At 33.3% G+C, this 27,773-nt stretch overlaps 1 protein-coding gene and 1 pseudogene across 1 annotated transcript; one reads left to right on the forward strand and one right to left on the reverse strand.

The window, feature by feature from the left end:
* On the forward strand, positions 1-27,773 carry LOC119043930 (sulfotransferase 1 family member D1-like; the record flags this gene model as incomplete). Its single annotated transcript, XM_053662682.1, has 5 exons — positions 1-91; positions 16,110-16,267; positions 20,732-20,857; positions 21,874-21,971; positions 27,647-27,773. Coding segments are annotated over exons 2-5 (499 nt in total), but the record flags the coding sequence as incomplete, so codon positions are not given.
* Positions 3,649-4,407, reverse strand: LOC119043917 (single-stranded DNA-binding protein 2-like; annotated as a pseudogene).

The raw sequence follows: 27,773 nt of genomic DNA on the forward strand, positions 1-27,773 counted from the left end.
TTGACTGTAACAACATACAGGGTGAAACTTCCACTAACCAATAACGGTAGAAACGAAATCCGGACCTCTGGCTCCTCAAGACAATTGCCTAGTAAGTGATTTATCATCTGTCTTTAAAGTGCTGATATTTTGTCTAAAACTACATTTAATAATCAAAAATTAGAGAATGAGAACTGGAAAATTCTACTGTGGGTATTTTGCCTTAAAAAGAGAAGTATTTGGGAATTATCCGGTCCTGAATTCCTATTATAAATGGACAAGATTATATTTCATTTGTAAAATTGTAATTAGGTAGTCTGGTCTACTGATTTTAAGTTGATAAAACTAAATATACTTTTAAAAGTTTTTAGTCTTTTATCTTCTCAGCATTTCTATTTAGTTTAAAAGAAAATCCTCGGGTCTTTGAAATGTAATCCATTGTTTTACCCTTGCTGCCTGACATTGATTGATGAGCTTAACCTGTATTCCTGTGTGTTACAAACCTAATAAAAGCTGTTGAAGAGAGTCTTGGTCTTTCTCCTCTGAGACATTGACCACCTCTTCTTCCCCCCGCCCAAAAAAAAGAGAATGTTCCTGTAAAAACCACTGCTAGAATGAGTTCTTAAAAATTTTATGTGTGGAAACACAAAAACCAGACCTTGCCCAAAATGATTTTCATAAGCCTGCTTTTGAGTATATCTCAAGATTTATTGTACTGATGCTAGAAAATATGTTCTCCATCAATCAATGATTTATCTCCTATTTCAAAAATATTTTAACTGTGTGGAATATTTTTCACTTCAATATGTATTCAATCTTTGTCACCATTAAGTCATGGTGAGAACCACTATAGTAATATATTCTTCAAATTTCTACAAATTAATTACTGTCTCAAGGGTTTTGAGACAAGATTTTAATTATTTTGTTTTTTTACATGCATTCTCCTATTGTCACTTTTATAAATAAACATTTTTGCATAAGTTTGTTTATATCCCTTTATATTTTTCCTTGGGTTAATTGTCAAAGCTATATTCTAAGAACAACACACCCGGACACAAAGTACTGATAAATGAAGAATCATGTAATATAATTAATTATATTGTTATAGTATTGAAAACACTTAATATTTTAACAACAGACAATATGTTCTAATTCAAATATTTATTTTCAAATGTATTTTATTGATTGTGTAATCATTACACAATGATTACATTGATTCAAATGTATTTATTTATTACAGTTGTCCCACTTATTTTCTCTCTTTTATCCCTCTCCACCCCGCACCCCCTTTCCATCAGCATTTCCCCCTTAGTTCATGTGCATGGGTTGCATATGTAAGTTCTTTCTTTCTCAACATATATTATTTTGTTTTATTTATCATTTAATGATGACACAATGTCACAGAAATGTTTTATTTCAGAGTTTGTCATATCACAGGAAACAGCATTTTGGCATCTGAAATTGATATTACATACTATCAATATAACACATATACTTTGAACATTAACAATAAATTTTGGAGATAATGTCACATAGAAAAACATGTGTGTGTGTCCCATACCATTTGTCTTTTAAATTTTATAAACATATTTTATTGCTATTAAATGCTCTTCATGCTATTACAGTTATCTCATTCTTTTTTCTCCCCTTAATCCTCCTCCACACAGTACCGCCATTCCCTCTAACAATTCCACACTTAGTTCATATCCATAGGTTGTACATGTAAGTTCTTTGACTTCTCTATTTTCTGCTTGACTCTTAACCTCCAACCTGCCAATTTTGTACCTACAAATGATGCTTTTTATTTCCTGTAATTTTCCCTCATTCTCCCCCTTCCCCATCCATGCTGATATCCCTCCATGTGATCTCCATTTCTATGATTCTGTTCCTTTTCTAGTTGTTTCCTTACCTTGTTTCTGTTTTTGGTTTTTAGGTTCAGTTGTTGAGAGTTGTGAGATTGTTGTCATTTGCTTGTTTATCATTTTGATCATCTTCTTTTTCTTCAATACGTTTCTTTAACATTTTTTATAATAAGGGCTTGGTGATGATGAACTCTTTTAACTTGACCTTATCTGGGAAGCACTTTATCTGCCCTTCCATTGGAAATGATAGCTTTGCTGGATAGAGTAATCTTGGTTGTAGGTCCTTGCTCTTCATGACTTTGAATACTTCTTTCTAGCCCCTTCTTGCCTGCAAGTTTTCTTTTGAGAAATCAGCTGATAGACTGTGGGCACTTTTTTGTAGGTAACTGTCTCCTTTTCTCTTGTTGCTTTTAAGATTATCTCCTTATCTTTAATCTTGGGTAATTTAGTTATGATGTCGTGGTGTTTTCCTTCTTGGGTCCAACTTCTTTGGGACTCTTTGAGTGTCCTGGACTTGTATGTCTATTTTCTTCACCAGATTGGGGAAGTTTACGTTCATTAATTTTTTAAATAAGTTTTTTAATTCTCAGTCTTCTTCTTCTTCTTCTTCTTCTTCTTCTTCTTCTTCTTCTTCGTCTTCGTCTTCTTCTAGCAACCCTATGATATTGATGTTTAAACATTTAAATTTGTTTCAGAGGTTCCTAAGCCTTTCCTCATCTTCTTCAATTCCTGTTTCTTCATACTGTTCTGGTCTAAGGTTCATTTCTTCTTTTGTTCCAAGTCATTGATTTGAGCCCTGGCTTCCTTCCCTTCACTATTTGTTTCCTGTATGTTTTGCTTTATTTCACTTTTCATAGATTTCATTTCTTCCTCTATTTCACACCTGTATTCAATAATTTCTGTGAGCATCCTAATTACAGTGTTTTGAACTCTGTATATAATAAGTTGGCTATTTCTACAGAGTTTTGACCTGTGCTTTCATTTGGCCCATATTTCTTCATCTCATTGTACCTGTTATGTTGTAAGGGGCAAAGACTTGGGCATTTGCCAGGGTGGTGCCACCCATTTTGCTGCATTGTGGCCCAGTCTGAATGACTGTTTCTTCTTTAACACCTTGATTTCCAGATTTGCACACAGTTTGATATTCTGGTAGTTCTGTTTTCTTTTTATTTTTAATTTGTTGTTATCCTTCTAATTGTTGTGTAAGGAAGCAAAGCATGTCAACCTATGCCTTCATCTTGGCCAAATGTCTCTAAATTCAAATATTCTTTTAAATGGGCATTTTCAAATAAGTGATTTTATTCCTATCCATGATTGCAGACATTTCCAAAACATAACATCTGAGTTCACCTTAAAAAGTAACTTACATAAAGCAGTGACATACACAGCACAAAAGAGTTGAAGAGGGCAGAAGAAGCTTTTAATAATTAAATTGTAAAATAAAAAGGATGGAATAAATGTGTCTGCTTATTTCTACTTAAGACATCGTGTGATAATATTTTACAATGTCCTGTGAGTCAATGTATGCATGTGTATATGTCCACATACCATACACATATACAATACATTCTCTGCCCACACGTATACATACACAGATAGTATTTGCAATTCATTTTGGGGTAATTCTAATATGACAATCTATATAGTTTTTTAATCATATTTGGATCTGCTTTCTTGAAAAAATAGGGCAGAGTACAGAAAATAAAAATATTGGTTTGGTGTGACTGAGATTCCTTTGTTTATATTCTTCAATGAATAATTTTCTTCCCAAGTAGTTCTCTGAAGGGCTGAGTCACTGTGGTTTTCACTAGGATACTTGGTAGTGGATCACGCACTCATTTTCATGCTAGAGAAGCAGCTTTAAATCTGAAAAAGATTTAAGAAATCTTCCCCCATTTTACAATCATCCCTACATTTCCTGGTTGATTACTCAAGTTCTTATTACTGAAAGAATTCTTGGAAATACTGTCCATATCTCTCCTGAGCCCAAAGATCCATTTATATGATGTGACTCTATTTTTCCTAATCCATCCACAGGCCCATCTGAACCAGGGGCCATTGGAAAATTAGGCCTGTTAGGTCCAGGAGGTACTTCATTCATTAAAGTATACATGTTGTCTCTGGAGTTGGTTAAAACTGCTGGACTAGGCATGGAGATGTACACAATTCCCAAGAGATGCTGAGGAATATGGTATTGAATTGGCATTTGTTGGGTTTGGGCAAGGTCTACCACCACCTGGGCTATTCTTCATTCCAGGCATTCTAGGGCCACCTAAAGCATTCAGTGGTGAGCTAATTGTACCTACATAGTTCTGTGGTCTTAAGGGAACCATTCCTGCAGGAGGAGTCATTCTCTGCATTGGCCCACCCATATCTGGATAGGCTGGTTTTTGAGTCGGGCCCCTTTCACTGGGAAGTAAAAGCTGATTCCCAGGGACACCTCCAAGTGAATGGTTGGGTATCCTCAGTCGGGCCTTGGACCACCAGGGCGTGAGGGTGACATAAAAGGTTGAAAGAAGCCTGGTATGCCATATCCTGAGGGAATGTTTCCTAGCCCTGGACTGGGAGCTGCTGTACAGCAAAGGCAAGGTAACAGCAACATCATCTCATCCAAGAGCCAGGCCCAGGAGAAGTTAGCACTCCCCACATGTGAATATCTGCTCTATGTAGGAGCTCAGAAATCAGCCCAAGCATTTTTATTAGAGGTAAGATGGGAAAAAACAAGACAATGGGGGAATCACAAGGATTCTTACATTCCTGGTGATATAAATTTCAGGATCTCTACTGTGTAGCTCCAGAAAGAAGGAAATCATGAACACTCAAGTGAAACAAAAGCCTTCCATACATTCAAATATTTTAAATTAATATTCTAATAATCAGTAAGTCAGTATTTAGGCTAATGCCTATGACCAGTCAATATAACTTTTCCCCACTGGATAAATGCTTCTTTATTATTATTATTATTAGCATTAAAATAAATAAATATTTGCTCACATATATGCACATTTCAATATTTGAAATTTATTAGCCAATATTTTGAAAATGTTCCAAAATTGTGTTTTTAATAGTATATAGATTTGTTAGATATCAACATGTAAATGGTGTACTTGATTTAAATCATTACATCTCCAATTTAAAATCCAGACAATATATAGTTGAAGCCTTATACTGTCATATGATATCTAAGTTTCCAGAAAAACTAAAAGTTTTTATGTGGTTAAAAAAGAGTTCATTTTGGGTCACCAGGCTCATTTCATACTTCATGATGGTCCACAAAATTTAGAGAGCATTTTCAACACCAATTCAGTTTGAATTCCTGGAATGTTAACAAATTTATACCTCTGTTCATCCCATCTAAGAGCAATGTCCTCTTGCATTCTGAAATTTGATACAAATAGCTGTGAAAGAGTCCCTGAAACTGATTTTAAGAGCTGATAGTTTTCTCAAGTTAGCAGAAATTAGCAATGCTTTTAGTTTACATAAATACCATTATTTCTCAAAATCACTGCATTTTGTCTTCTGTCCTCAAAAGAAACTCACGCTATAAAAGTTACTGTACTCACAGAAGTTAAAGATAAGCAAGGAAGGGGAAAACATTTTAAAAGAGAATAATGAGATACCTCTATTAATAAAAGTAATTGTATTGATTGAAAATCAAAACTACAAAAATATCCATGGTAAATATATGTATATATATATATGTATATATATATATATATTAGGATTTTTTTTTAGTTTTAAATTAAGAAGCAGGTAACAGATACGGGCAAAAAAAAGTAACAATACCATTGACTCATAAGATAAAATCAAAAGTGTTAAGTGGTAGAAAGATGAATCTATGGTAGCAAATATTATGTTGCATAATAAATACAAAGCAGTCAAAAGTTTATGCTTTGAATAGCATATTTTCAAAGTAAAAAAGAAAAACTCATACACTATATGTAAAAAGTTTTAGGAGAAATTAGTAGAAACATGCAGAGAAATAGTTTATACAATGAAAATCTATTCAATAGATTAAATTCTAAAAGTTTTTAAAATGTATTGATATTGACTAACCCACAGCCAATAATTTATTTGATGAGCAAAAACTAAGAGGATTTCCCTTACAAATGTGAGCAAGACATGAACATTTACTTTCATCACTCTCATTCAACATTACTGAAAATGTAGCTACAACAACCAGATAAGAAGAAATAAAAGGTATCCCAATTGGAAAGGGAGAAGTAAAACTCATTATTTTCAGATGACAAGATACTCTATATAGAGAACCCTAAAGATTCTACCCAAACACTGGTGGAACTGATAAATGAATTTGGTAAAGTAGCTGGATACAAAATCTGCACATAGAAATCAGTTGCATTTTTATACACCAATAATGAACTATCATAAAGGGAAACTTAGAAAATAATATCATTGACAATGCATAAAAAACAACTTTGGAATAAATTTAACCAAGAAAACTAAAGAGATATACTCAAAAAATTATAGGAAACCGAAGAAGGAAATTGAAGATACAAATAAATGAAAGCACATACTGTGTACATGGAGAGGAAGAATTAACATCATCAAATTGTCCATATTACTCAAAGCAATCTATAGATTCAATGCCATTGCTATCCAGATACCAATTCTGTATTTCATGGAACTAGAATACATGTGCCAAAAATCTATATGAAACCACAAAAGACCCCAAATAACAACAGCAATCTTAATAAGAACAAAGTTGGAGGAATCATGCTACCTGATATTAAACTATATACGATAAGGCCATACTAATCCAAACAGCATGGTACATAATAAAAACTGATATATAGATCAATGGGACAGAATAGAGAACCTAGAAATAAACTCATGCCCTTTTGGTTAATTATTATTTGGAAAGGGGGCAAGAAATTACAATGGGGTAAAGATAGTCTGTTCAATAAATAAATTTGGAAATTGGACAGCTATATGGTAAAATCAAATAAAATTAGGCCATCTTCTTATACCGTATGCAAGAATAAACTCAAAGTGTGCTAAATACTTTCATGTGATATTCAAAACCATAAAAATCCTAGAATAAAACATAGGCAGTAAAATATTATACATTTCTCACACCAATATTTTTTAGATATGCCTCCTTGAGCAAGGGAAAAAGAAGAAAATTAAACAAATGGGACTACATCAAACTAACAAGTTTTTGCACAACGAAGGAAGCCTTTAACAAAATGTAAAGACAACTCACTGAATGGGAGAACATATTCATCAATGATCCATCTGATAACCAGTTAGTATTCAAAGTATGTAAAGAACTTATACAACTCAACACCAAAAATATAAACAACTCAATTCAAAACAATGTGCAAAAGACCTGAATAGACACTTCTCCAAAGAGGACATACAAATGTCCAACAGATATATGAAAAGATGCTCAATGTCACTAGTCATCAAGACATGTAAATTAATACCACAATGAGATATTACCTTACACTTGTCAAAACAACTATTATTAATAAATCAACAAACAATAAGTGCTGGTGAAGTTGTGGAGAAAAGGAAACCCTTGTGCACTCTTGATGAGAATGCAGGTTGTTGCAGCCACTGTGGAAAACAGTATGGAGTTTTCTCAAAAAATTAAAAATGGAACTGCCATATGACCCTGTAATTCCACTTCTGTGAATTTAGCCAAAGAAACCAAAAACACTAATTTGGAAGAATATATGCATTCCTATGTTCATTGCAACCTTATATGCAATAGCCAAGTTTTGGAAGCAGCCCAAGTGCCTATTAGTAAATGAATGAATCAGAAAGTTGTGGTACATTTGCAAAACAGGATACTACTTGGCTGTAATAAAGAAGAAATCTTACCTTTTGCAATGACATGGATGAGCCTGGAGAGTGTTATGCTAAGTGAAATAAGCCCGTCAGAGCAAAACAAATATTATGATTTCACTTAAATGTGAAATCTAATGGACAAAATAAGCTGACAATCAGAAACAGACTCATAGAACAGACTGACAGCTGTTGGAGTGGAGTAGGGTTAGGGGACTGGGTGAAAGAGGTGAAGGGATTAAGCCAAAAAATATAGACAAAGACAATACTTTGGTGATTACTAGATGAAAAGGGAGCTTGAAGGAGGTTAAAGAAGGTAAAGGGGGAATAAATGGTGAAGGAAGAGGATCTGACTTTAGATGAACACAATATGACATACAGATGATGGACAATATGATAAAATTTTACACCTGAAACATATATAATTTATTAGTCAATGTCACCCCAATGGATTTAATAAACAGTTAAATAATATATTGATATTAATTGTATTTGTATGTGCACATATAAATAGTAGATTTATGCTCGTAATGCCAATAGATAATAAACTTGCAACAAAATGATCATATATTTGTATAAGAAATCACCATCAAATCTACAATGTAGAATTTGTAATATTTGCCTTTTCTAGGCCAGCAAATTAACATTGAGAATCTAATTAAAATTTGTTATTGTAAAATCCAGTTGATTAGAAAATTAAAGCCAAACCAAATATGTATTTTTTAAATTACCTATTGGGTCAGCAGTCATCACATAATTAAACACAAATTATATGTAAATGAAAAATAGGTATTAAAATCTCTGGAAATTGGCCAAAGCTGTGGTGACAAATTTAAAATAATAAACACTTCCATATTAGATTTTTTAAAAAGAAAATTATTTAATCAAAGGAGAAAAAGTAAAATCATGGTCTCAGAACCCATAAAACTGGTTACAAATTTTACTTCTTTATGTATATGGTTTTTGAATTCAGGAAATGTTCCTAAGTTCTCCAAGCTTCATTTTTTTTTTCACTAGAAGATGGAAATAAATAATATATATCTCAAAAATTTGTATAAGGCTAAGTTACTATTATGGTCATTTTGTTGTTAGAATTTTATTGGTCTTTCACAACTATCCAACATAATGGAACATAAAATAATTTTACAAATGAAGACATTATGGTAAAGAAAATTTACATAAATTATTTGAAATCGTACTTCAAAGGTCCTATAAAACTTAGCCCAGTCTGCAGTTGATGTTCCATAAATGTTTATTTCTTCACCTACCCACTTTTGCTTACTTTTGATTTAATAAAACAGGACACTTTCAGTCAACCTGTCTTGAAATACCCTGTCTGCAGGGTATTTTCTATTTCTCAATCTCCTACTTAAATCTGCAGCTAAAATCATACAATACAATGGTGATAGGAAAACAAATCATTGAAAAAGAAGCAAAGATGAAATAAAGTTCACAAACCCACATACACAAACACACACATACACATGTTTTTAATGTTGTACATGTTATTATCTTATTTCAAACATATATTTAATTAAGGCTGCCAAACAAGCAAGGCCTATTAGAAGCAGTGTTGTTTATCCTTTTAGGACATAGATGATGATCTCATCAGTCTTCCATTGCTATGACACTGGGAAGCAGTGTTCTGGATTTCATTAGGCCCTTGGGACCCCAAATTAACTCTTTTACAACAAATGCCTATGTTAAAAGACCCTAAAAATACAATACTGCTTAAAGCAAATGGTACCCAGTACTTCCTGACTATGTACAATTAATTGTCTGAGGATATCAAAAATGGGGTGTATTTAACATTAGAATTCTGTATAAGTTGGAGGAGACAGGTAAGTGCAATTATCTCCACTTAAAGGCTAAACTTCCAAGCATTTATAGGGTTAATGACTTGCTAAAGACTAACTATAAGGCAGAGATTAAACATAAAACCTTAGACCTATTATCTCATTTTTATGTGGCACTGAGTGATGAATAGTGGATAGTTGTCTAGGTAAACTATTTCTTTTCTTTTGAAATAATGAACAATTTTCTTTGATTTAAGGCAGTGTTAAAAATAAAATAGAGCATGAACTTTCAGATTAGGATGATATAAATGGTTGTAAGATGATACTTTTAGTAATACATGAGCTACATTGAGCGATTTTTATATGCCAGGAGCATGCTGTATCTTTATATGCATTAAATTATTTCATTTATGAAATTATAAAAAATGACAAGGATACAGTGACAATGATATTATGAACTGGATACCATCCAATAAAATGAACATGTCTGTGCTCAAAAATAAAAAAGTGCTCTTGCCCCAAAGCTAAGAGTTGGCACATTCTAGATTTTCTAGCAGTGCCCCCTGTCCAGCAACAAAGCTAAGTGCTTTCCCATTAGGTGTGTTACACCCCAGAATTTGATACCTGATTTTACTACTTGTAAGTTTATTGTAGTTGGGAAAGTTGCATAATCTCTGAAAATTCCTGAAGATCATATGAATTTCAAAACTATTATTATTTGTAGTTTCAAGTTATCAAGTAGAAATAGATGATATGGAGAGTATAATGCCTATAAATGTTCGATAAATATTATTCTTCCTCATGGCCTATGCCTTAATACTACTCCATGGATTTTTTTTTTTGCTAACTAAATTTGATTATGGAATACAAAATAAGATTATTTATAAAATACAGTATGAAGCCCTGGCTGGTGTTGCTCAGTGAATTGAGCATGGGCCTGTGAAGCAAAGGGTTGCTGGTACAATTCCCAGTCAGGGCACATGCCTGGGTTGCAGGCCAGAGCCCCAGTAGGGGACACATGAGAGGCAACCACACATTGGTGTTTCTCTCCCATTCTTTCTCCTTCCCTTCCCCTCTCTCTAAAAATAAATAAAATATTTTTGAAAAAATTTAAAAAATAAAATAAATTACAGTATGTTGGAAAAGAACATGGCTTTTTTTTCTAGGTGTGCAGTGAACAACAAAATGCAATAGTCAAATACCAAGAAATTGCCTCAATTATTTCAGAGATAAACTGCCACAGGTCATGTGTAAAGTACAGAACTGCATTTTATCACTTTTCAGTTTTTATAAATTAGAAACTTTTATTAAAGTAGATGTGCAGTTTTTATAAAAGTGAAACAGTATTTTTATGGGATTTTTCAGTGATAAAGGACTAATTTTTTCAACTGCTCATTCTTTTCTTCTTTCTTTTGTTGTGGCTAAAGAATATAGTCTGCTAATCAAAGAATATTAATCTCACTTAAAGTTGTATAATTTTAGAGGTGAAACAAACTGGAGTGATCACTTTGTACATTTGCCATATTTTTAAGACAGGTAAAATATGACTCAGAAATATGACGTATGTATGAGGGTCAGACTGTTGGTTTGTGGAAGAGCTGGGCTCTAATGCCAGTCTTCAGGTTCCCAATGCTGTGCTTATAAAACTCCTACAAATACAGCATTCTAATGCTTATAATAGTTTAGCTTTTACATATTTAAAAAGAGGTTAATAAAACCTGCTTTTTTTTAGATTAAGAGTCTGTTAAATATAAAAATATCACTTTCTGGGAGAATCCAGTAATGCATTTTCTGTTTATTATTTACTTTTTTAATGACTAAGGCATGCCATATCTTTAGGTACAATATTTCAAAAACTATGAAACCTGATTTTTCTACTTCTACCTGTAACACACCAATGGGCAGAAGAGTCCATAGTTTCATTCAGGCAAACATGGACTAACAATGACTTTCACAGCATGAAGGCTATTAAATTGTTTCCACAGTCTTACAGTTATCCTCTAGAGGAAGTTGTATGTCAAGGGACATCTTCAGAGAAGTAAACAAAAGATGCCTAAGGCACATGATCATCTACAACATTTCATGAGCTTTTACCAACTCAATCTCTCTCACATAGTGTTCTATGCCACTCAAGGGTATCATCCTTCTAATGATATTTTGATTTGATTCTTAACTTGAGGACCATTTAGTTCTCAGGAGTCTAAAGGTAAGTTAAATTTAACTTCATTGCTTGGGTGCTGTAGGAGTTGTAATGCTAATTTAAACTATTGAACTCATGCAAAATTTGAATAAATTAATGTAATTACTTCCTCTTCAAAGGATGACCTAAAAAAACCACATATTAACAAAGCACAGGTACTCCAAATAATACAAAAATACATAAATTAAATTACAATATTATAGAGCTTTCACACATAAAACAAGTTTAAAAATAGACAATTTATCCCTTCGGAAATGGTTCTAATAAAATTTTATACACTTATTTAAAAAATATAAATAATAAGTAAAATATTGAAATAAATTAATAGTGTAAATCAGGTTTTCTAAAACTCATTTCATATGCACCATAGTAGATTAAATCTTCATATATTTATAAAGCACCTTAATCTATACAATATTGAGCAAAAAAAATACCGTTTCTTTATCTTTTCTGCCTAGAATATTCTTTTTCAAAAAAATTAAATAAAAAGTTACTGATTAACTTTTAGGGCTCTCTAAAGCTTTCCCACAAATTTCCACTGGGCAAAAATTTCAAGCATCTCAGTAAAGGATACAACTAACATCTTATTTCATTTTGTGAAGAAATGTCTAAAGAAAACATCAAAAATTTTAAAAACAAAGTTCTTGAATTTTATACTGTTTGTGGGTATTCACATTATATACCAAAATAAATTCTTTTCAATTTTTTTTTCAAAATTTAAGCCAAAGGGGGTAAGTTTGAATGTGGGAGGCAGGGATGGGTAGGGTGGGGGGCTGAGGTGGGGTGAAAATGGAGACAATTGTACTTGAACAACAATAAAAATAATAATGATAAAATAATAAGTCAGGAATAAAGAATCTACCAAGAATATTCTTTTGTATCTCTAACTAAATTTCATGGTCAAAAATAAAGTATACAACCTGTACTACAGACCTGACAAGCATGTTGACATAATATGGCAATTCTCTTATGTTGCTTTGTATTGGAATTTATCTCTTCAATGTTTATATTTAGGAAGTAGTACAGAAAAGTAATTAATGTTGCCGACTCTGTTGTCAGACTGTTTGGGCTCAACCCATTTATTGACAGTGTGACCTGGGCAAGTTTCTTAACTTCCTCTATGTTAATTTCCCCCTTGATAAAATGGGGATAAATAGTATTTAAATTGGAAGACTTTTGTGAAACTTCAATAACAATACATATACTGAAAATAGGGTTGTGGGTGTGTATGTGTGTATGAGAGAGTGTGTGTATTTCGAACAATGATTTAGAATATAAACTCCTTGTTGAGTGGGTTTGTGACCTATTAACAAATACTTTCCAGTATATCCCACAGTGTTATGTTGTTAGCCAAAGTTATAAAGGTAAAGCTATAACATAAAATAGTTTAATCCCTGGTTATTCCTCCTAGAGCATTAGGGGAAATTCATTTCATTTTAGGATACATTTATTAACCTCAATAAAGGAAAGGACTCCTGGGACTAGGAACCTAAGTTCTAATCAAAGAAACAGGCATTGTGAACTGACAATAACAACACACTAAAAAATGTATCAAATAATATCAGTATATTCAAGAGAAGAAAATGGAAAAGAGGAAGTTTTTAATGGAAAAGAGAGATTTGTTTTTAGGTCATGAGGAAGGCTTTTCAGAGGATGTGTAATTTGTACAAGATTTTGAGAAACAAACAGGAGTTTTCCAAATAGATAAGAGAAGTAGCAGTGTCAGCTCAAAGAAACAGATATGCAATTGTAACAGCTATATGTGAGGGGGAGGATGCTTTTTTCTTTCTTTTCTTTTTTTCCCTTTTCTTTTCTTTCCTTTTCCCTTCCTTCCTTCCTCCCTCCCTCCCTCCCTCCCTCCCTCCCTCCCTCCCTCCCTCCCTCCCTCCCTCCCTTCCTTCCTTCCTCCCTCCCTTCCTTCCTTCCTTCCTTCCTTCCTTCCTTCCTTCCTTCCTTCCTTCCTTCCTTCCTTCCTTCCTTCCTTCTTTATTTCTTTATTTTTTCTTTATTTCTTCCTTTCTGCTGCTTCTTGCTAGAGGCTCAAGTCTAAGTTCAGTGGAGGTAATCAGAGGGAGGATCAGTTCTTGATACTTTACCCTTTCACTGTTGTAGTTGTGCTCAGGTTTTTGAAGACATCTTACCGAGAGTTGGCAGGGAGAAAGGAGGAAATGAGCTCAGAGATAAGGGGACATATTTTAATAGCATTGCCATAGTACAGGGTTTATGAGGATAAGGATATATGTTGACATATATGTATTTTTATGGGTAATAATAATAATATTAGTAGTAGTTACCTTTTACCAAATATACGTCATGTTTTATCAACATACACACTATATCATATTATTTCTCTACCACAATAGCTGCATAAAATTAGTAAATCTTCATTTCCATTTTTATTATTAGAAAATTGAATTCAGCATTTTGATTTGCCCAGAGTCACATTGGTAGTGAATAACAGGTCTAGCATACTAATTATAAATCTGGAGACCTTAGAGTCTTGACTGCTAAACTGGTTCATGAAAAAAAGCTGCTTTTCACAGGGATACTTAAAAAAAATCATATTTGTGAGTCAGTTGGATCTGGAAAATTCAAGGAGAAGACAGAATCTAAGATGACTTCCAGATTTCAGACTTGAGTGGTGAGGTGAATGTGGTATCACTAAATGACAAGATACATAGTGACTCTAGGACAAGAACTGGTCACTGAAGAGCAAGGTTCATGAGTTAAATTTGTGATTATTAAATTGGAGGTGTCTAAGAAACATGTGGCAAAAGTGGACAATAGCATTTGAATATGTAGGTCCCAGAACAAACAAATGATAACTCTGCCTTGTGGAGGATCAGCTCACAGGCAGTGGTTAAAATCATGGAAATGTGTGTACAATAACAGAGCCAACTAGGAACTATGGGACTCCAAGGAAAACAACAATTCTGTCCTAAATATTCCTTTGAAAAATTGAGAAGAAAAGAGATAAAAGATCGACCAGAATGTGGTAACAGAAACATCAAGAAAGTGTCAGAAGGATATATGGTCAAAAATATCAAATACCATACTTAAGGATAGTTTGAAATCATGGAGCAACATGCCTGTCCAGCTTTGTTCTTCTTTCTTGAGATTTCTTTGGTTATTTTGGGTCTTTTTTGGTTCCATAATGATGTTAGGATTGTTCTATTTCTGTAAAAGATGTCATTGGAATTTTGATAAGATTTCATTGAATCTGTAGATTACCTTGGGTGGTACAGCCATTAACAGTGTTCATTTTTTTAATCCATGAGCACAGAATATCTTTCCATGTATTTTTGTGTTTTTTGTTTCAGTTTCCTTCCTCTAGTTTCTTACAGTTTTCACTATACAGGTCTTTTACTTATTTGGTTAAATTTACTTCTAGGCATTTTATTTACAAATGGGGTTATTTTATTAATTTCTCTTTGTGATATTTTTATTAGTATATACATATACAACAGATTTTTATGTACGATTTTATATCCTGCAACTTCAAAAACCCTTTAAAATCAAAAGGGACTTGGATGAGGTAGGAGAAAGGTAGAAAATAAAGAAATAAAAAAAGAAGATAAAAATATTGACACTGTGGAAAAAGGTGCAAGCTAAGTTATGTCCATGGACTTAGGAGACTTCTGAATTTTAATTACTGCAAAAAGATTCAGCAGCTCTAAGGGGCCTCAGGAAGGCTTTTAAATCATTTTCTTAGAACTAGAGAAAGAAAAATAACTATTCAGCTCATGCTAAATTGGGAAGCAATGTGTTTTGGAGTAGGATTTAAGTTATATTTCAGGCTTTTCCACTTTTTTACACGTGACATCTGAAGAATATAAAATGGCTTATGATAACACTAATGCTAAAAAGTTCGTCACAGCAATGTACTTCCAGTGCTACACTTACCTCAGGTTCTATTCTTCTTGACCCTCTTTTATTCTTATAGTCTCTTATAGATAACTTGGAATGATTTACTTTTACCAGCACAGGCAGTTTTTTAAGAGAAGGAAATAGCCTACCAGGTTAGACTACTGCTGGTTTAATAGTTAAGGCTGCTCAATGCAATTATGGGGCCTTCCTTCCCACTGCAGTGAATTAGATTCCCACTGCAGTGAATTAGCAGTGTGGTGGTAAAGAAAGACACTTCAAAGTCCTGTAGCTTTATTACATGTCCCAGAAGTCTCTGCCTGAGGAAAAGCTGTACACAATAAAGTACACATAAAAAGTACTGATGATATTACTGTATAAACAGTGAATATGAAAATAAATGGTGTAAGCCCTCAATGGATTTTAAAAGACATTTTTTTCCTTCTGCTAATTAATAATGCACAGTAGTCCTGTGATCTGATGCTGTTGGAATCTAGAGGAATGGAATATTATTTCATTTAATAAAACTCATTTTTATTTGATCCATGCTATTAAAACAAAGACTTTTTAACTTGTGCCCTTTTATGTAAAATCTAGTTCCTCAGAAATGGATGACAAGCCAAGTCCCTACAGAAGGGAGTTAGTGGATGTTCAGGGTGTCCCTCTCTTCTGGGGCATTGCTGAGGAGTGGTCCCAGGTGGAGTCATTTGAATCCCGACCAGATGACCTTTTGATCTCCACCTACCCCAAATCTGGTAAGAGCTTTTTAAAGTTTATTTCTACAGTTGACCTTTGAACAGTATGGGTTTGAACTGCAAGGTCCACTTGTATATGGATTTTCTTTAAAAAATATACAATTGACCATCCATATCCTTGGGTTGTATATCAGCTGATTCAACCAACCACCAGTGGAAAACAGTGTTTTCAATCCTCAGATGGTAATCTGTGGATGTGAGAGCTGACTGTGTGCATTGTCCTACATCATTTTCACAAGAGACCTCGGCATCTGGGGATTTTGGATCTGCAGCAGTCATGAAACAAACTTCCTGTGAATACTGGGGAGGGATGTCTGTAGTTAAGATTTGGGGGAGTCCAAAGTTAGGATTGGCACCCCTAATCCCCTCAGCATTCAAAGGTACTTGTTGATCAGATATTGATCCATTAAGTGTAAGCCTGCTGTTCTGCAGATCACTTGCCAAGCAAACACTGTAGCTGTTGCTGGGGTAATTTTGTTCCAAATTAGGCAAACTGTCTTCTAATTCTGAAAGGCCCACAATTAAATGCAGGCTCTATATGAAGGAAAATTAATGCTTTGTTTTGTGTTCCCTTTTAAATTCAAATAAAAATTATTAAAATTGCATATAAAAAGGATAGTGGTATATTAGAATATGAATATATAGACATATATATTTCTATACATTTTAATGTTTAAATATGTTGTTCATTTTAACTTTTGAAAAATATTTTATAAAATATCAATATTTTATTGCTTTAAATATGTTTTATAAATGTTTAGAAATACTTTGTTATAAATTTAAAGAACTGCTATTGTTAGCATAGAGTCTCAGAAAAGAGAATTTAAGATGACTCAGTAAGAACACTTTTTATTTCTTCAGATCTTTCTGTGATACAGTCTCCCAGTTTACCCAGGGATAGATGGAGAGAAAGATCAGAGATATGAGAGGCTGTCTTCAGCCTGTGAACCACCTCATTTACTTGAACCCATGATCAGTCAGCTTTTCTTTTTTTTTTAATAAATTTTATTTAGTTATTTTTCAAGTATATTTTTTAAGCTATTTCTCCCATCCCACCCCCCCCGCCCCATCTCCCCCCTCCCTCCCATTCCCCCCCCCCCCCCCCAGTCCTCATCCCTGTGTCTTTCATACTTGTTCCTCAAAATCCCTCCCCCTTTTTCCCCTTAAATTCCCTTCCCTCTCCCCTCTGGTCTCTGCCCACTTGTTCTCTATTTCAGTGTCTTTGTTTTTATTCTGTTTGCTTGTTTGTTTTATTCTTTAGCTTCCTGTCAAAGGTGAGATCATATGGTATTTGCCTTCAATGCCTGGCCTATTTCACTCAGCATAATGCTTTCCAGTTCCATCCATGTTGTTGCAAAGGGTAGTAGCTCCTTCTTTCTCTCTGCTGCATAGAATTCCATTGTGTATACATACCACAATTTTTTGATCCATTCATTTACTGATGGGCACCTAGGTTGCTTCCAACTCTTGGCTATTGTAAATTGTGCTGCTATGAACATTGTGGTGCATAGGTTCTTTGAAATTGATGTTTTAGGATTCTTGAGGTATAATCCTACCAGTGGAATTGCTGGGTCAAAAGGCAGGTCAATTTTTATTTTTCTGAGAAAATTCCATACTGTTTTCCATAATGGTTGTACCAGTCTGCAATCCCACCAACAGTGAACTAAGGTCCCCTTTTCCCCACAACCTCTCCAACATTTGTTGTTTGTTGCTTTGTCTATTATAGCCATCCTGACTGGTGTAAAGTGGTATCTCATTGTGGTTTTAATTTGCATCTCTCTGATAGCTAACGATATTGAGCATCTCTTCATGTGTCTCTGGATATTCTGTATGTCCTCTTTAAAAAAGTGTCTGTTCAAGTCCTTTTCCCATTTTTTATTTGGGTTTGATGTCTTCCTAGAGTGGAGTCATGTAAGTTCTTTGTTTATTTTGGAGATTAAACCTTTGTCTGGCAAATATGTTTTCCCATACAGTTGATTGTCTTTTTAATTTAATACTGTTTTCTTTAGCCACGCAGAAGCTTTTTATTTTGATGAGATCCCATTTGTTTATTTTTTCCTTTATATCCCTTGCTCTAGGGGACATATCAGTAAAAAAGTTGCTGCGTGGAATATCCGAGATTTTCTTGCCAATGTTCTCCTCTAGGACTTTAATGGTGTCACGGCTTATATTTAAGTCTTTTATCCACCTTGAATTTATTTTGGTGTATGGTGTAAGTTGGTCCTCAAGTTTCATTTTTTTGCATGTAGCTGTCCAGTTCTCCCAACACCATTTGCTGAAGAGGCTATCTTTACTCCATTTTATGTTACTGCCTCTTTTGTCAAATATTAATTGACTGTAGAGAGTTGGGTTGATTTCTGGGCTCTCTGTTCAGTCAGCTTTTCTAATTACTAAACTCTATTGTCAACTTTCATTTAGATTCTTGTCTCATTTCTTAATAAAAAGGGAGAAAAAGATACTTTTAATTAGTATATTAACCACTGATCTTATTTGTAACTTACAAATATTAAAATTACTTCAAAGGAATATATAACAAGTCCTGGAAGAAAGCCTAGAATTCATGGAATTCTAGTGTGCCAACATTACGAACATTGTGAGAGCAATGGGGGCCTACCAGAAAATACATAAACCATACAGATTTTTACAGAATGAAAAACAATCTCGTTTTGTCAAAAGCTTGTTTTTTTCTTACTGCTTACATTCCTCTCTGAGTAGTCACCCAAATCCAAATTATTTGGAACCAAAACTACTTTGCATTTTCCTGTTGAGATAGAAGGTATGGAAAGAGAGGGCAATCACTGAGAATGTACATGCTCATCTGTTTTATCTATTTTTGATATATTTACAGACAGGAAACTGTTAAGATAATCTTTAGAGGGTAGAGTACACAAATAGTTCATCTACAATGGTGCTCTTTGAAGCTGACTTTTTTCTGATGCACTAAATGTTAGATGGCTAAATGAGTACAAATAAATAAATCATATACTCTCTTTGGTCATTTTTTCTCTTATTTTGTTCCAAGTTAAGCTCCGAGTTAACTAATTCTTTATATGAGTTAAACCATGCATTTTTTAAAGTCACAGAAAATAAACACTTTCAATTGAAAGCATATCTATATTGGCCTTTTTTTCAATCAGATACATACACCGAAATTTGAACCACCTACTGACAGAAAATGTGTTGAATTTAGGTCTTTTTTGTTCTGTGAATCACTGCTTAAGCCTAAGCCAGATCAGGCAACAAAATATTCAGGTATAAAACTGATATGCCTCAACTTTTACTTAGCACTGTAATTTTCCGAGTTAGAAGAATGGAGATGAGAGCCTTGTACTCATGATTTAGGGACAAGAAGGAGTTAGAATTGTCCACAGAAAGTACTAAACAAAAACAGGGCCTAAAGTACTCTAACATCTGGAACCAATTCAAAGATACTTCCAAATGCAGCTCATTTTTCTAAAAATTTACTGTTTGTATACATTGATTATTCAAATAAATTTTTTAGCTTCCACACATGGTTATTCACTTAGGAACTACCAGTTACACATTTGGTAAAGAGGAAGGAAATGAAGAGTTAAGAAGACCTTTTCCCCCTGTGTCTTATAATGGCTTTTGTAGCAGTACCTTGATAACTGGATCATCAAGTCACATAGTTAAGTAGAATGCTCAAGTATATTAGATCCATTTCTCAAAGGATGAAGGCACAGTTAATAAAGATCAGAGTGACTTGATCGGCTGTGCTCAAACAGGATATGCAGTCTCTGATTTTGTTAGTGTCCCACAGATCCGATCTGTAGTGTTAGTGGTCAGCACAGATACAACCACACAAAGTTCCCTTCGTTTCCTTTCAACCTCTTGTTTGTCTTCACCCCTCCACCAAATGTTGAACACTTTCCCCAGAAGTAACCTTCAGTCCCAAAGGATAATAGGGTTTTTGATATTAATAGGAAATGTACAAACTGGTATTCAGAATCATTAAAATTAGCTGCTTCCCTTATCTATCCCACACAGGAAGATGAGCTATTATTACTTACACAATGTTGCTCTGTTTTTAAAAATTTTACATATTGATTTTGAAAGAGTGAGAGAGAGAGATTGGTTTGTTGTTGCACTTATTTATGCACGCATTGGTTGCTTCTTATATATGCCCTGACCAGAGCTCTAACCCACAAACTTGGCTTATCAGCTCTAACTTAGCTGAGCTACCCAGCCAGCGTCCACAATGTCTCTTTTATACCCCATTTTGCTTTCTTTTGAAGTTCTACTTTTGTGACTATTTTCATCAAATTTTATACACAATACATATGTATATGTTCAAGAGAGACAAGGATGTCTACTAGGAGAAAAGAGAAGAAATAAAAGGAATAAATACAAAGAGCACATTTTTTTGATGTTGCAGAACTTCTTGTGACCCTCTCACACTCTTTTTGACAGCCAAGTTTAGAGTTCTTTCTATTTGTTTTTCAGGCACAACCTGGGTCAGTGAAATACTGGATTTGATCTATAACAATGGGGATACAGAGAAATGTAAACGGGGTGCAATATACGACCGAGTGCCATTCATGGAACTTATAGTACCTGGATTTGAAAACGGTATTTTCTCTTAATGTTCCTTTTCACCATAGGAGTAAATTCCACTCCCTCCTTTTTTCTGTGGTGTCTAGAGGAGTCCTGATAGAAAAGATGATACAGACAGAGCTCAAACAGCTGAATCATACATTTCTATAATAACCAAATAAGAATTTGGTTATTCTAACAACCATACTATAGTCCTCTTTCACCCAAAGATAATATCTATATCAGAGGAGATTTTGATGGGTATATTTTTTATTATCAGGTCAGGAGGAAGTCTTTAACATTTGAATATTAGGTGATCATTATATAAGAAAAATTTAGTGTTTCGTCCAATATAGAGTCATATCTGCTGCTGGTTAGCAGATGTCCAGAGACTCAAGAAAAAGAATTGTGTGCATATAAGAACTTACATTATCAAAAATTTTAAAAGTAGCCATGAAGCTCACAACTTTCAAAAATTTAATATAAGAAAGTTGGAAAGAGATTAAGAAGTGCAAGTTGCCAGTTATAAAAATAGTCATGGGAATGTAAATGGTACCAGACTTAAACTGGGATTATTTCGTAAAATATTATAATGTATAATCCCTGTTGTATATATGAAACTAATATATTACATTGTATGTCAACTGGAATTAAAAACAAATTAAAAGAGATATTTTAAAATTTCAAAAAGAAAGCTGGAAAGACATTTCTTGCAGTGTAGATGAGATAATAAGAAAAATAAAGGCAAGAAAATTTTGACATTTTAAAATTTGACCTAGTGTTGTTGCTGCCTCATCAGGTATATCTGAATATTTTATAGACACTTATAACAATAATAAACTCTACTATTCATAGGCAATAAAACAGCCTAACTAACCAGGATTTATCACTTAAAGAATGTCATTGCAGATTTTAGAATTTTATGAGGCCATTTAGCCATATAGCCATTTCAAGCCATGTAGTGGGGTTAAAGTTTACAAAGTGTTCGGTTCTGTTGTAATGGACCTTTTTTGTTCCACATGTATAATATAATTTAATTTTTATGCTTGTAGGCATTGAGGCTTTGAAAAACATGCAGTCTCCTCGACTAGTGAAAACACACTTGCCTGTTCAACTTCTTCCTTATTCCTTTTGGAAGAATAACTGCAAGGTAGCAAATTTTAAGAAAAAATCCTTATTTGTGTTGTAATATCTTTTACTAATTATGTGGACATTAAGATGGGGGATTTCAACCTCTGGGTAAATCATTGGAAAATTAATCATGTGGTCCGTATAACCTAAAGATCAAGATACCAATGGATTTCAGTGCTGTTGGTAAGGGATTACTCGGGGCCCAAGCCCTGAGATTCTCTTAGGTTTTAATTCTCTAAAATGTCTGTCTTTCTGTCTAAATCTCTTCATCACTTATGAACAATATATATTTAAATAACCCCACACCTGCTTATTCGTGAACTCAGTATAGTAGTAATTCATAAATAGATAATTATATATAACTTCTGTATTATATTTATAAAATATATAATTATATCTAAATTATATATTTGATATATGATATATAATATAAATGATATACATTATTTATTAAATTTTATATTTATATATGTATGCTTATAGATGTGTGTATATTTTACATATAAAATACTTAATTTATGGATTAGTTTTAGACTTCTTTGTTAATAATCATCTTAATTCAAAAGTAATATATTACTTTTATTAGAAAAGGGAGGAAGTTCACATATTATTATCTATACCCTGAAGAATTTTCACAAAGTGAACATAACCACAAACCCAGCACTGAGATAAAAAAATTGGACACTGCACCCTTGCTGGTGTGGCTCAGTAGATTGAGGTCTGGCCTGTGGACCTAAAGGTCTCCAGTTAGATTCCCAGTTGGGGCACATGCCTGTGTTGTGGGCCAGGTCCTGGGTGGGGTGCATGCAAGAGGGGACCAATCTATGTTTCTCTCACACATCATTGTCCTCTTCCTCTCTTTCCTCCTCTTTTCTTTTCTCTCTAAAAATAAATAAAATATTTTTTAAAAAAGAAATTGAACATTACAAACACCTGAAAATCTTTGTTCCAGTACAATTCTACGCAAGAATCCCTATCTCCAAAGATAATCCCATCCAGAAAGTTTTCACCATGAATTAGTTTGCTTGTTTTGTCTGTAACCATCAAATATACATTCTTGAATATTTAGTTAATTTCATTTAACATGTTTGTGAGATCAGTTATTATCATCTTGTCATTTTTGTTTCTGTTTTATTTAATGTAGCCTTCTGGGTCACAAAATATGGTACCCTGGATAAAAGTAGCTCATTAGAAGTACCAATTCTCAGGTCTGATTCAGACCTACTGAATCAGAAACAGTAGGGGTAGGGACCAACCATCTGGGTTTTAATAAGACCTGGTGAATTTGATTCATGCTAATGTTTGAGAACCACTGATATAAGGCATTTCATTATGTATATCTGACTTACTTTTTCTATCTCTATTGATATGATCAGGTGGTTTTTATCTTTCATTTTGTAAATGTTGTGTACCTGCTTAATGAATTTGCAGATATTGTACCAACCTTGTATTCCCTTGATCCTTTAAATCTAAACAAACCCTACTTCATCATGGTGTATGATCCTTTGAGTATGCTGCTGGACCTCCTGGTTTGCTACTATCTTGTTGAGGGCTTTAGCACCTATTTTAATCAAGGTTATTGTCATGTAATTTTCTTTCTTTGTAGTGCCTTTATCTGGTTTTGAAATTAGGATAATGTTGGCTTCATGAATAGAGCTTGGAAGCCTTCCCTCCTCTTGGATTTTTTAAAATAGTTTGAGAAGAATATGTGCTCTTCTTTGAATGTTGGGTAAAATTCACCATTGAAGCCATTGGGTTCAAGACTCTTGTCATTTGGAGTTGATTACTACCTCAATTTCATTATTTGCCATCAATCTATTCATATATTCTAATTCTTCCTGATTCAGATGTGGAACATTGTATAGTTCTAGGAATTTATCCCTTTCATTCAGATTACCCACTTTGTTGCCTTATTGTTCTTCATAATATTTTTGGACAACTGTTTGTATTTTTTGGTGTCAGTTGTTACTTCTCCCCTTAATGATTTAATTTATTTGGGTCTTCTCTCTTATTTTCTTGATGAGTCTGGTTAAAGAATTTTTAATCTAGTTATTCTTTCAAAGATCTAACTTTTGGTTTTGTTAAATTTTTGTATTGTTTTTTAGACTCTTTCATTTATTTCCGCTTCGATCTTTAGTATTTCCTTTCTTCTGCTCACTTTGGTCTTTGCTTGTTGTTTATTTAATTATTTGAGATTTTTCTTGTTTCTAAGTTATGCCTGTAATGATTTGAAATTCCCTCTTAGGACTGCTTTTGCTGTGTTCCATAGGTTTTAGTTTGTTTTGTTCTCACTTTTATTTGTTTCAAGGTATGTTTTGATTTTTTTTCTTGATCTCACTGTTAACCCATCTATTGTTTAGTAGCCTGTTATGTAGCCTCTTTGTCTTTGTGTGTTTTTCAGTTATTTTCTTGCAATTGATTCCTACTTTCATACCATTATGGTCAGAGAAAATGTTTGATATGATTTCAATCTTCTTAAATTTATTGAGACTTGTCTTGCCTGCCAACATTTGGTCTAATCTAGAAAATGTTCCATGTCTACTTAAAAATATTGTGTATTCTACAGATATGGGGTGAAATGCTGTGAAGATACCAATTAAATTATTCTGGTCTAGTATGTCATTTAAGGCTGCTGTTCCTGTTTGATTTTCTGCCTGAAAGATTTATCCATTGATGTAAATGGAGTGTTAAAGCCCCTTACTGTTTACTCTATTACTGTTGGTCTCTCTCTTTATTTATGTCCATCATGATATGCTTTATATATTTAGTTGAATCTATGCTGGGTGCATAAATGTGTACAAAGGTTATATCCTTTTGTAGTCTTGATCCGTTTATTATTATGTAGTGTTTTTTGTTTCTTTATAGTTTTTATTTTAAAGTTTATTTTTGCAAGAAATCTTTTTCCATCCTCTTACTTTTAGTCTGTGTCTTTTTTAACTCTCAGGTGCATCATTTATACATTATATATATTTTATTTTCTTCTCCAATCAGCTACCTTACGTCTTTCGTTTGGAGCTTTTAAGCTATTTGCCTTTAAAGTGATTATTGATAGTCATATATTTATTGCCATTTTATCCTTCACAGCTATCTTTCTTCTTCTTTATTCTCTTCTTGGCTTTCTTCCTCTTCTCCTCCTCCTCTTTGTTCTTCTCTTTCTCCTCTTTGTCTTCTTCCCCCTTCTCCTCCTTCTTTCTCCTCAAGAAGACCCTTTAACTTTTCTCATAATATTGGCTTGGTAGTAATGAACTTCTTTATTTTTTGTTTGTTTATGCTCTTTATTTCTCCATCAGTTTAAATAATAGCTCTTCTGGGTAAAATAGTCTTGGTTTTAGGCCAGCCTTTTCTGAATCTCCACTATTGCTACCAGTCTTGATATATCTTCTTCTGTAAATTCTTTGTTATAAGACCTTCTGTTTAGAAAAACTTTATTTGGTTATTCAGACTGACTTTTTTGTATTTTAGTTGCATTTTTAGTTGGTTCCTGGTAGGAGGCAAATGTAGGTTTCACCTAGTTCACCACCATCTTGGATCTTTTATTTCATTATATCATAACTCACTCAGTATTTCCTTTTTCAGGCTTATGATAATATCTTAATTTTGAGATTAGTCAGTATGTCAGTATATATTTTTTCCACCAACATTAGAGTATTCTGTATTTGTTTCTAAAAATGCCATCCCCCAGATCGTGATGATATTCTCTTTCCTGTTTACTTCTATCAGCTTTGTTGTTTTAAAAATCACATTTAATTCTAAACATAGTTCATATCTATAATTATTCTTTAAATACTTTGATATATTAATATTCTTAATTTTTCTCATGCATATGCTACATACACACCCTTTAATCATTTTCTAAATATTTGTTGCTAGTATATGCACATAAATCTTTTATCCTGAAACCTTGATTGTCAGTATAAATGCAAACATGAATAAGATATTCTCTGTTATCAAAGAGTATATTGTCTTATTTAATTTCTACAGATACTGTGCTATTGAGCGTTGTCTGCTTGCAAGTCACTTTTCTATGCTACATTATGCAATGATTTAAATAGCATGTGGTCCTGCAGAGTACTTCAAATTGTGGGAGAAATTCATATATGTGAAAAATAATTACATATTACTAATATAAGTGCTACCATGGGGCAACACCATCTTATAGATGAAGAAAAATTTGATCAATATGCTAAAAGAAGAGTAGAAGCTCTTTTTTAGATGCACTACATCATTTTACAGAGAGAAAATTCTGTGTACATAGGCTAGCAGATGTAAAACAGCAATATGTGTATCAAATTTTACAAGAGGTTCAGTGTGGTTAAAAAATGAATTTGGGAAGGTAGGCAGGCAGTCATTAATCCTGAGAAGGATGTTTAGAGTATGCTTTACCACAGTATCTTTAATGGAATGACCAAAACACCTGCTGTTTTTCTCTTGAAAAATTGATTATAATTTCAGTTTTGTTATACAACTAGTCTTTGTTCATGTGTTTATGTTTTCTTTTTTCACTTAAAGTCTCATAAATAAAACAAAAGTGATAAGATAGTAGAAATAAAGTTTATCATTTTATTGAAGAAATAAAAACCCATAGGAGACCTCGCAATCTATGGCCTTGCTCTGGAGAGAACTGGGGATATATTCTAGATATCTTCTGCCCACCCTGAGGCAAGTGAAAACAGACTTTCCTAAGGATTTAAAAATGATAATGATAGGAAAAGAAAACAATTTGTTCATCACCATAACCTTTTGGTATTGAAATAGGAAGTGATTGGTAATGTTTATAAGGTTTAGCATTTTCTCACAAAATTACATCAGCAGCAGAGTTTCAAATGTTAGAACTCCATAATCAATCTTTTGAAAAATCCTTTTCCAGACATTTCCTTCCTTCTCTCATTCTTGTCCCAAAATATGAGAACTACTATCAGTGATTGGGGAGTATAAAAATGTTCATTTCCTTTTTCTCTCAGTAGGAAAAGAGGAAGAAAATCTGAATTTGCTAAGATAAATGGAGATTTCTTTCTGAATGCATTTTCTCTTAGAAATATTTTTACTGCATGTGTGTCTGAAAACTCAGTATTATTTGGTATATTTCAGGAGAGAATGAGACTTAATGGAAATCTTCAGACTTGATGGAAAACTTAAGTATCAATGAGGAATAATAATGTCATTTCTATTGGGAAATATACTGAAAATTTCTACCCATAAGCACATGAAAGGCCTTCAACATAAAATAAATTTTAATCTTACACTAATCATTGTAAACATGGACAGAATGAAGAATGTTTAATGTTTATTGATGAAATTCACACAAATAATAACTTATTTTAGTGAAATGTAGGTATTTTCAACTCTAAAAATCATTTATTTTTTAACTTTGATAAGTGATGATGCAGAAAAGTATTCTAAATTTTAGAAAATATTAAGATTTTTTAATTTAATATTTACTGTTATTCTTATTATGCTTGTCTTTCCATGTTTTAAGAGATGTTCTTTTTAGAGGAAAGAGAACACCAGTGTCTGAGAGTTGAGAAGTTTTGCATTAAGACAATCACGTAGTTGTGCATATCCTGTATCAGGACAGATATACACACCCAGAGAAGGAAAAATAGAAGGAGAAAATAGGCCTTCTGTCAAGGTAAGCAAAAGTTTACAAACTATGAAGGATAGAGAGAAAGTTATGATTTCTCATATTCCCTGCAGATGGTCTATGTGGCACGAAATGCTAAAGATGTGGCTGTGTCTTACTATTATTTCTACCAAATGGCCAAATTACACCCAGAGCCTGGTACCTGGGAGGAGTTTCTACATAAATTCATGACTGGGAATG

The sequence above is a fragment of the Artibeus jamaicensis genome, unplaced genomic scaffold, assembly GCF_021234435.1.
Source record: "Artibeus jamaicensis isolate MK-2021 breed Jamaican fruit bat unplaced genomic scaffold, CSHL_Jam_final contig_2705, whole genome shotgun sequence".
NCBI lineage: Eukaryota > Metazoa > Chordata > Mammalia > Chiroptera > Phyllostomidae > Artibeus > Artibeus jamaicensis.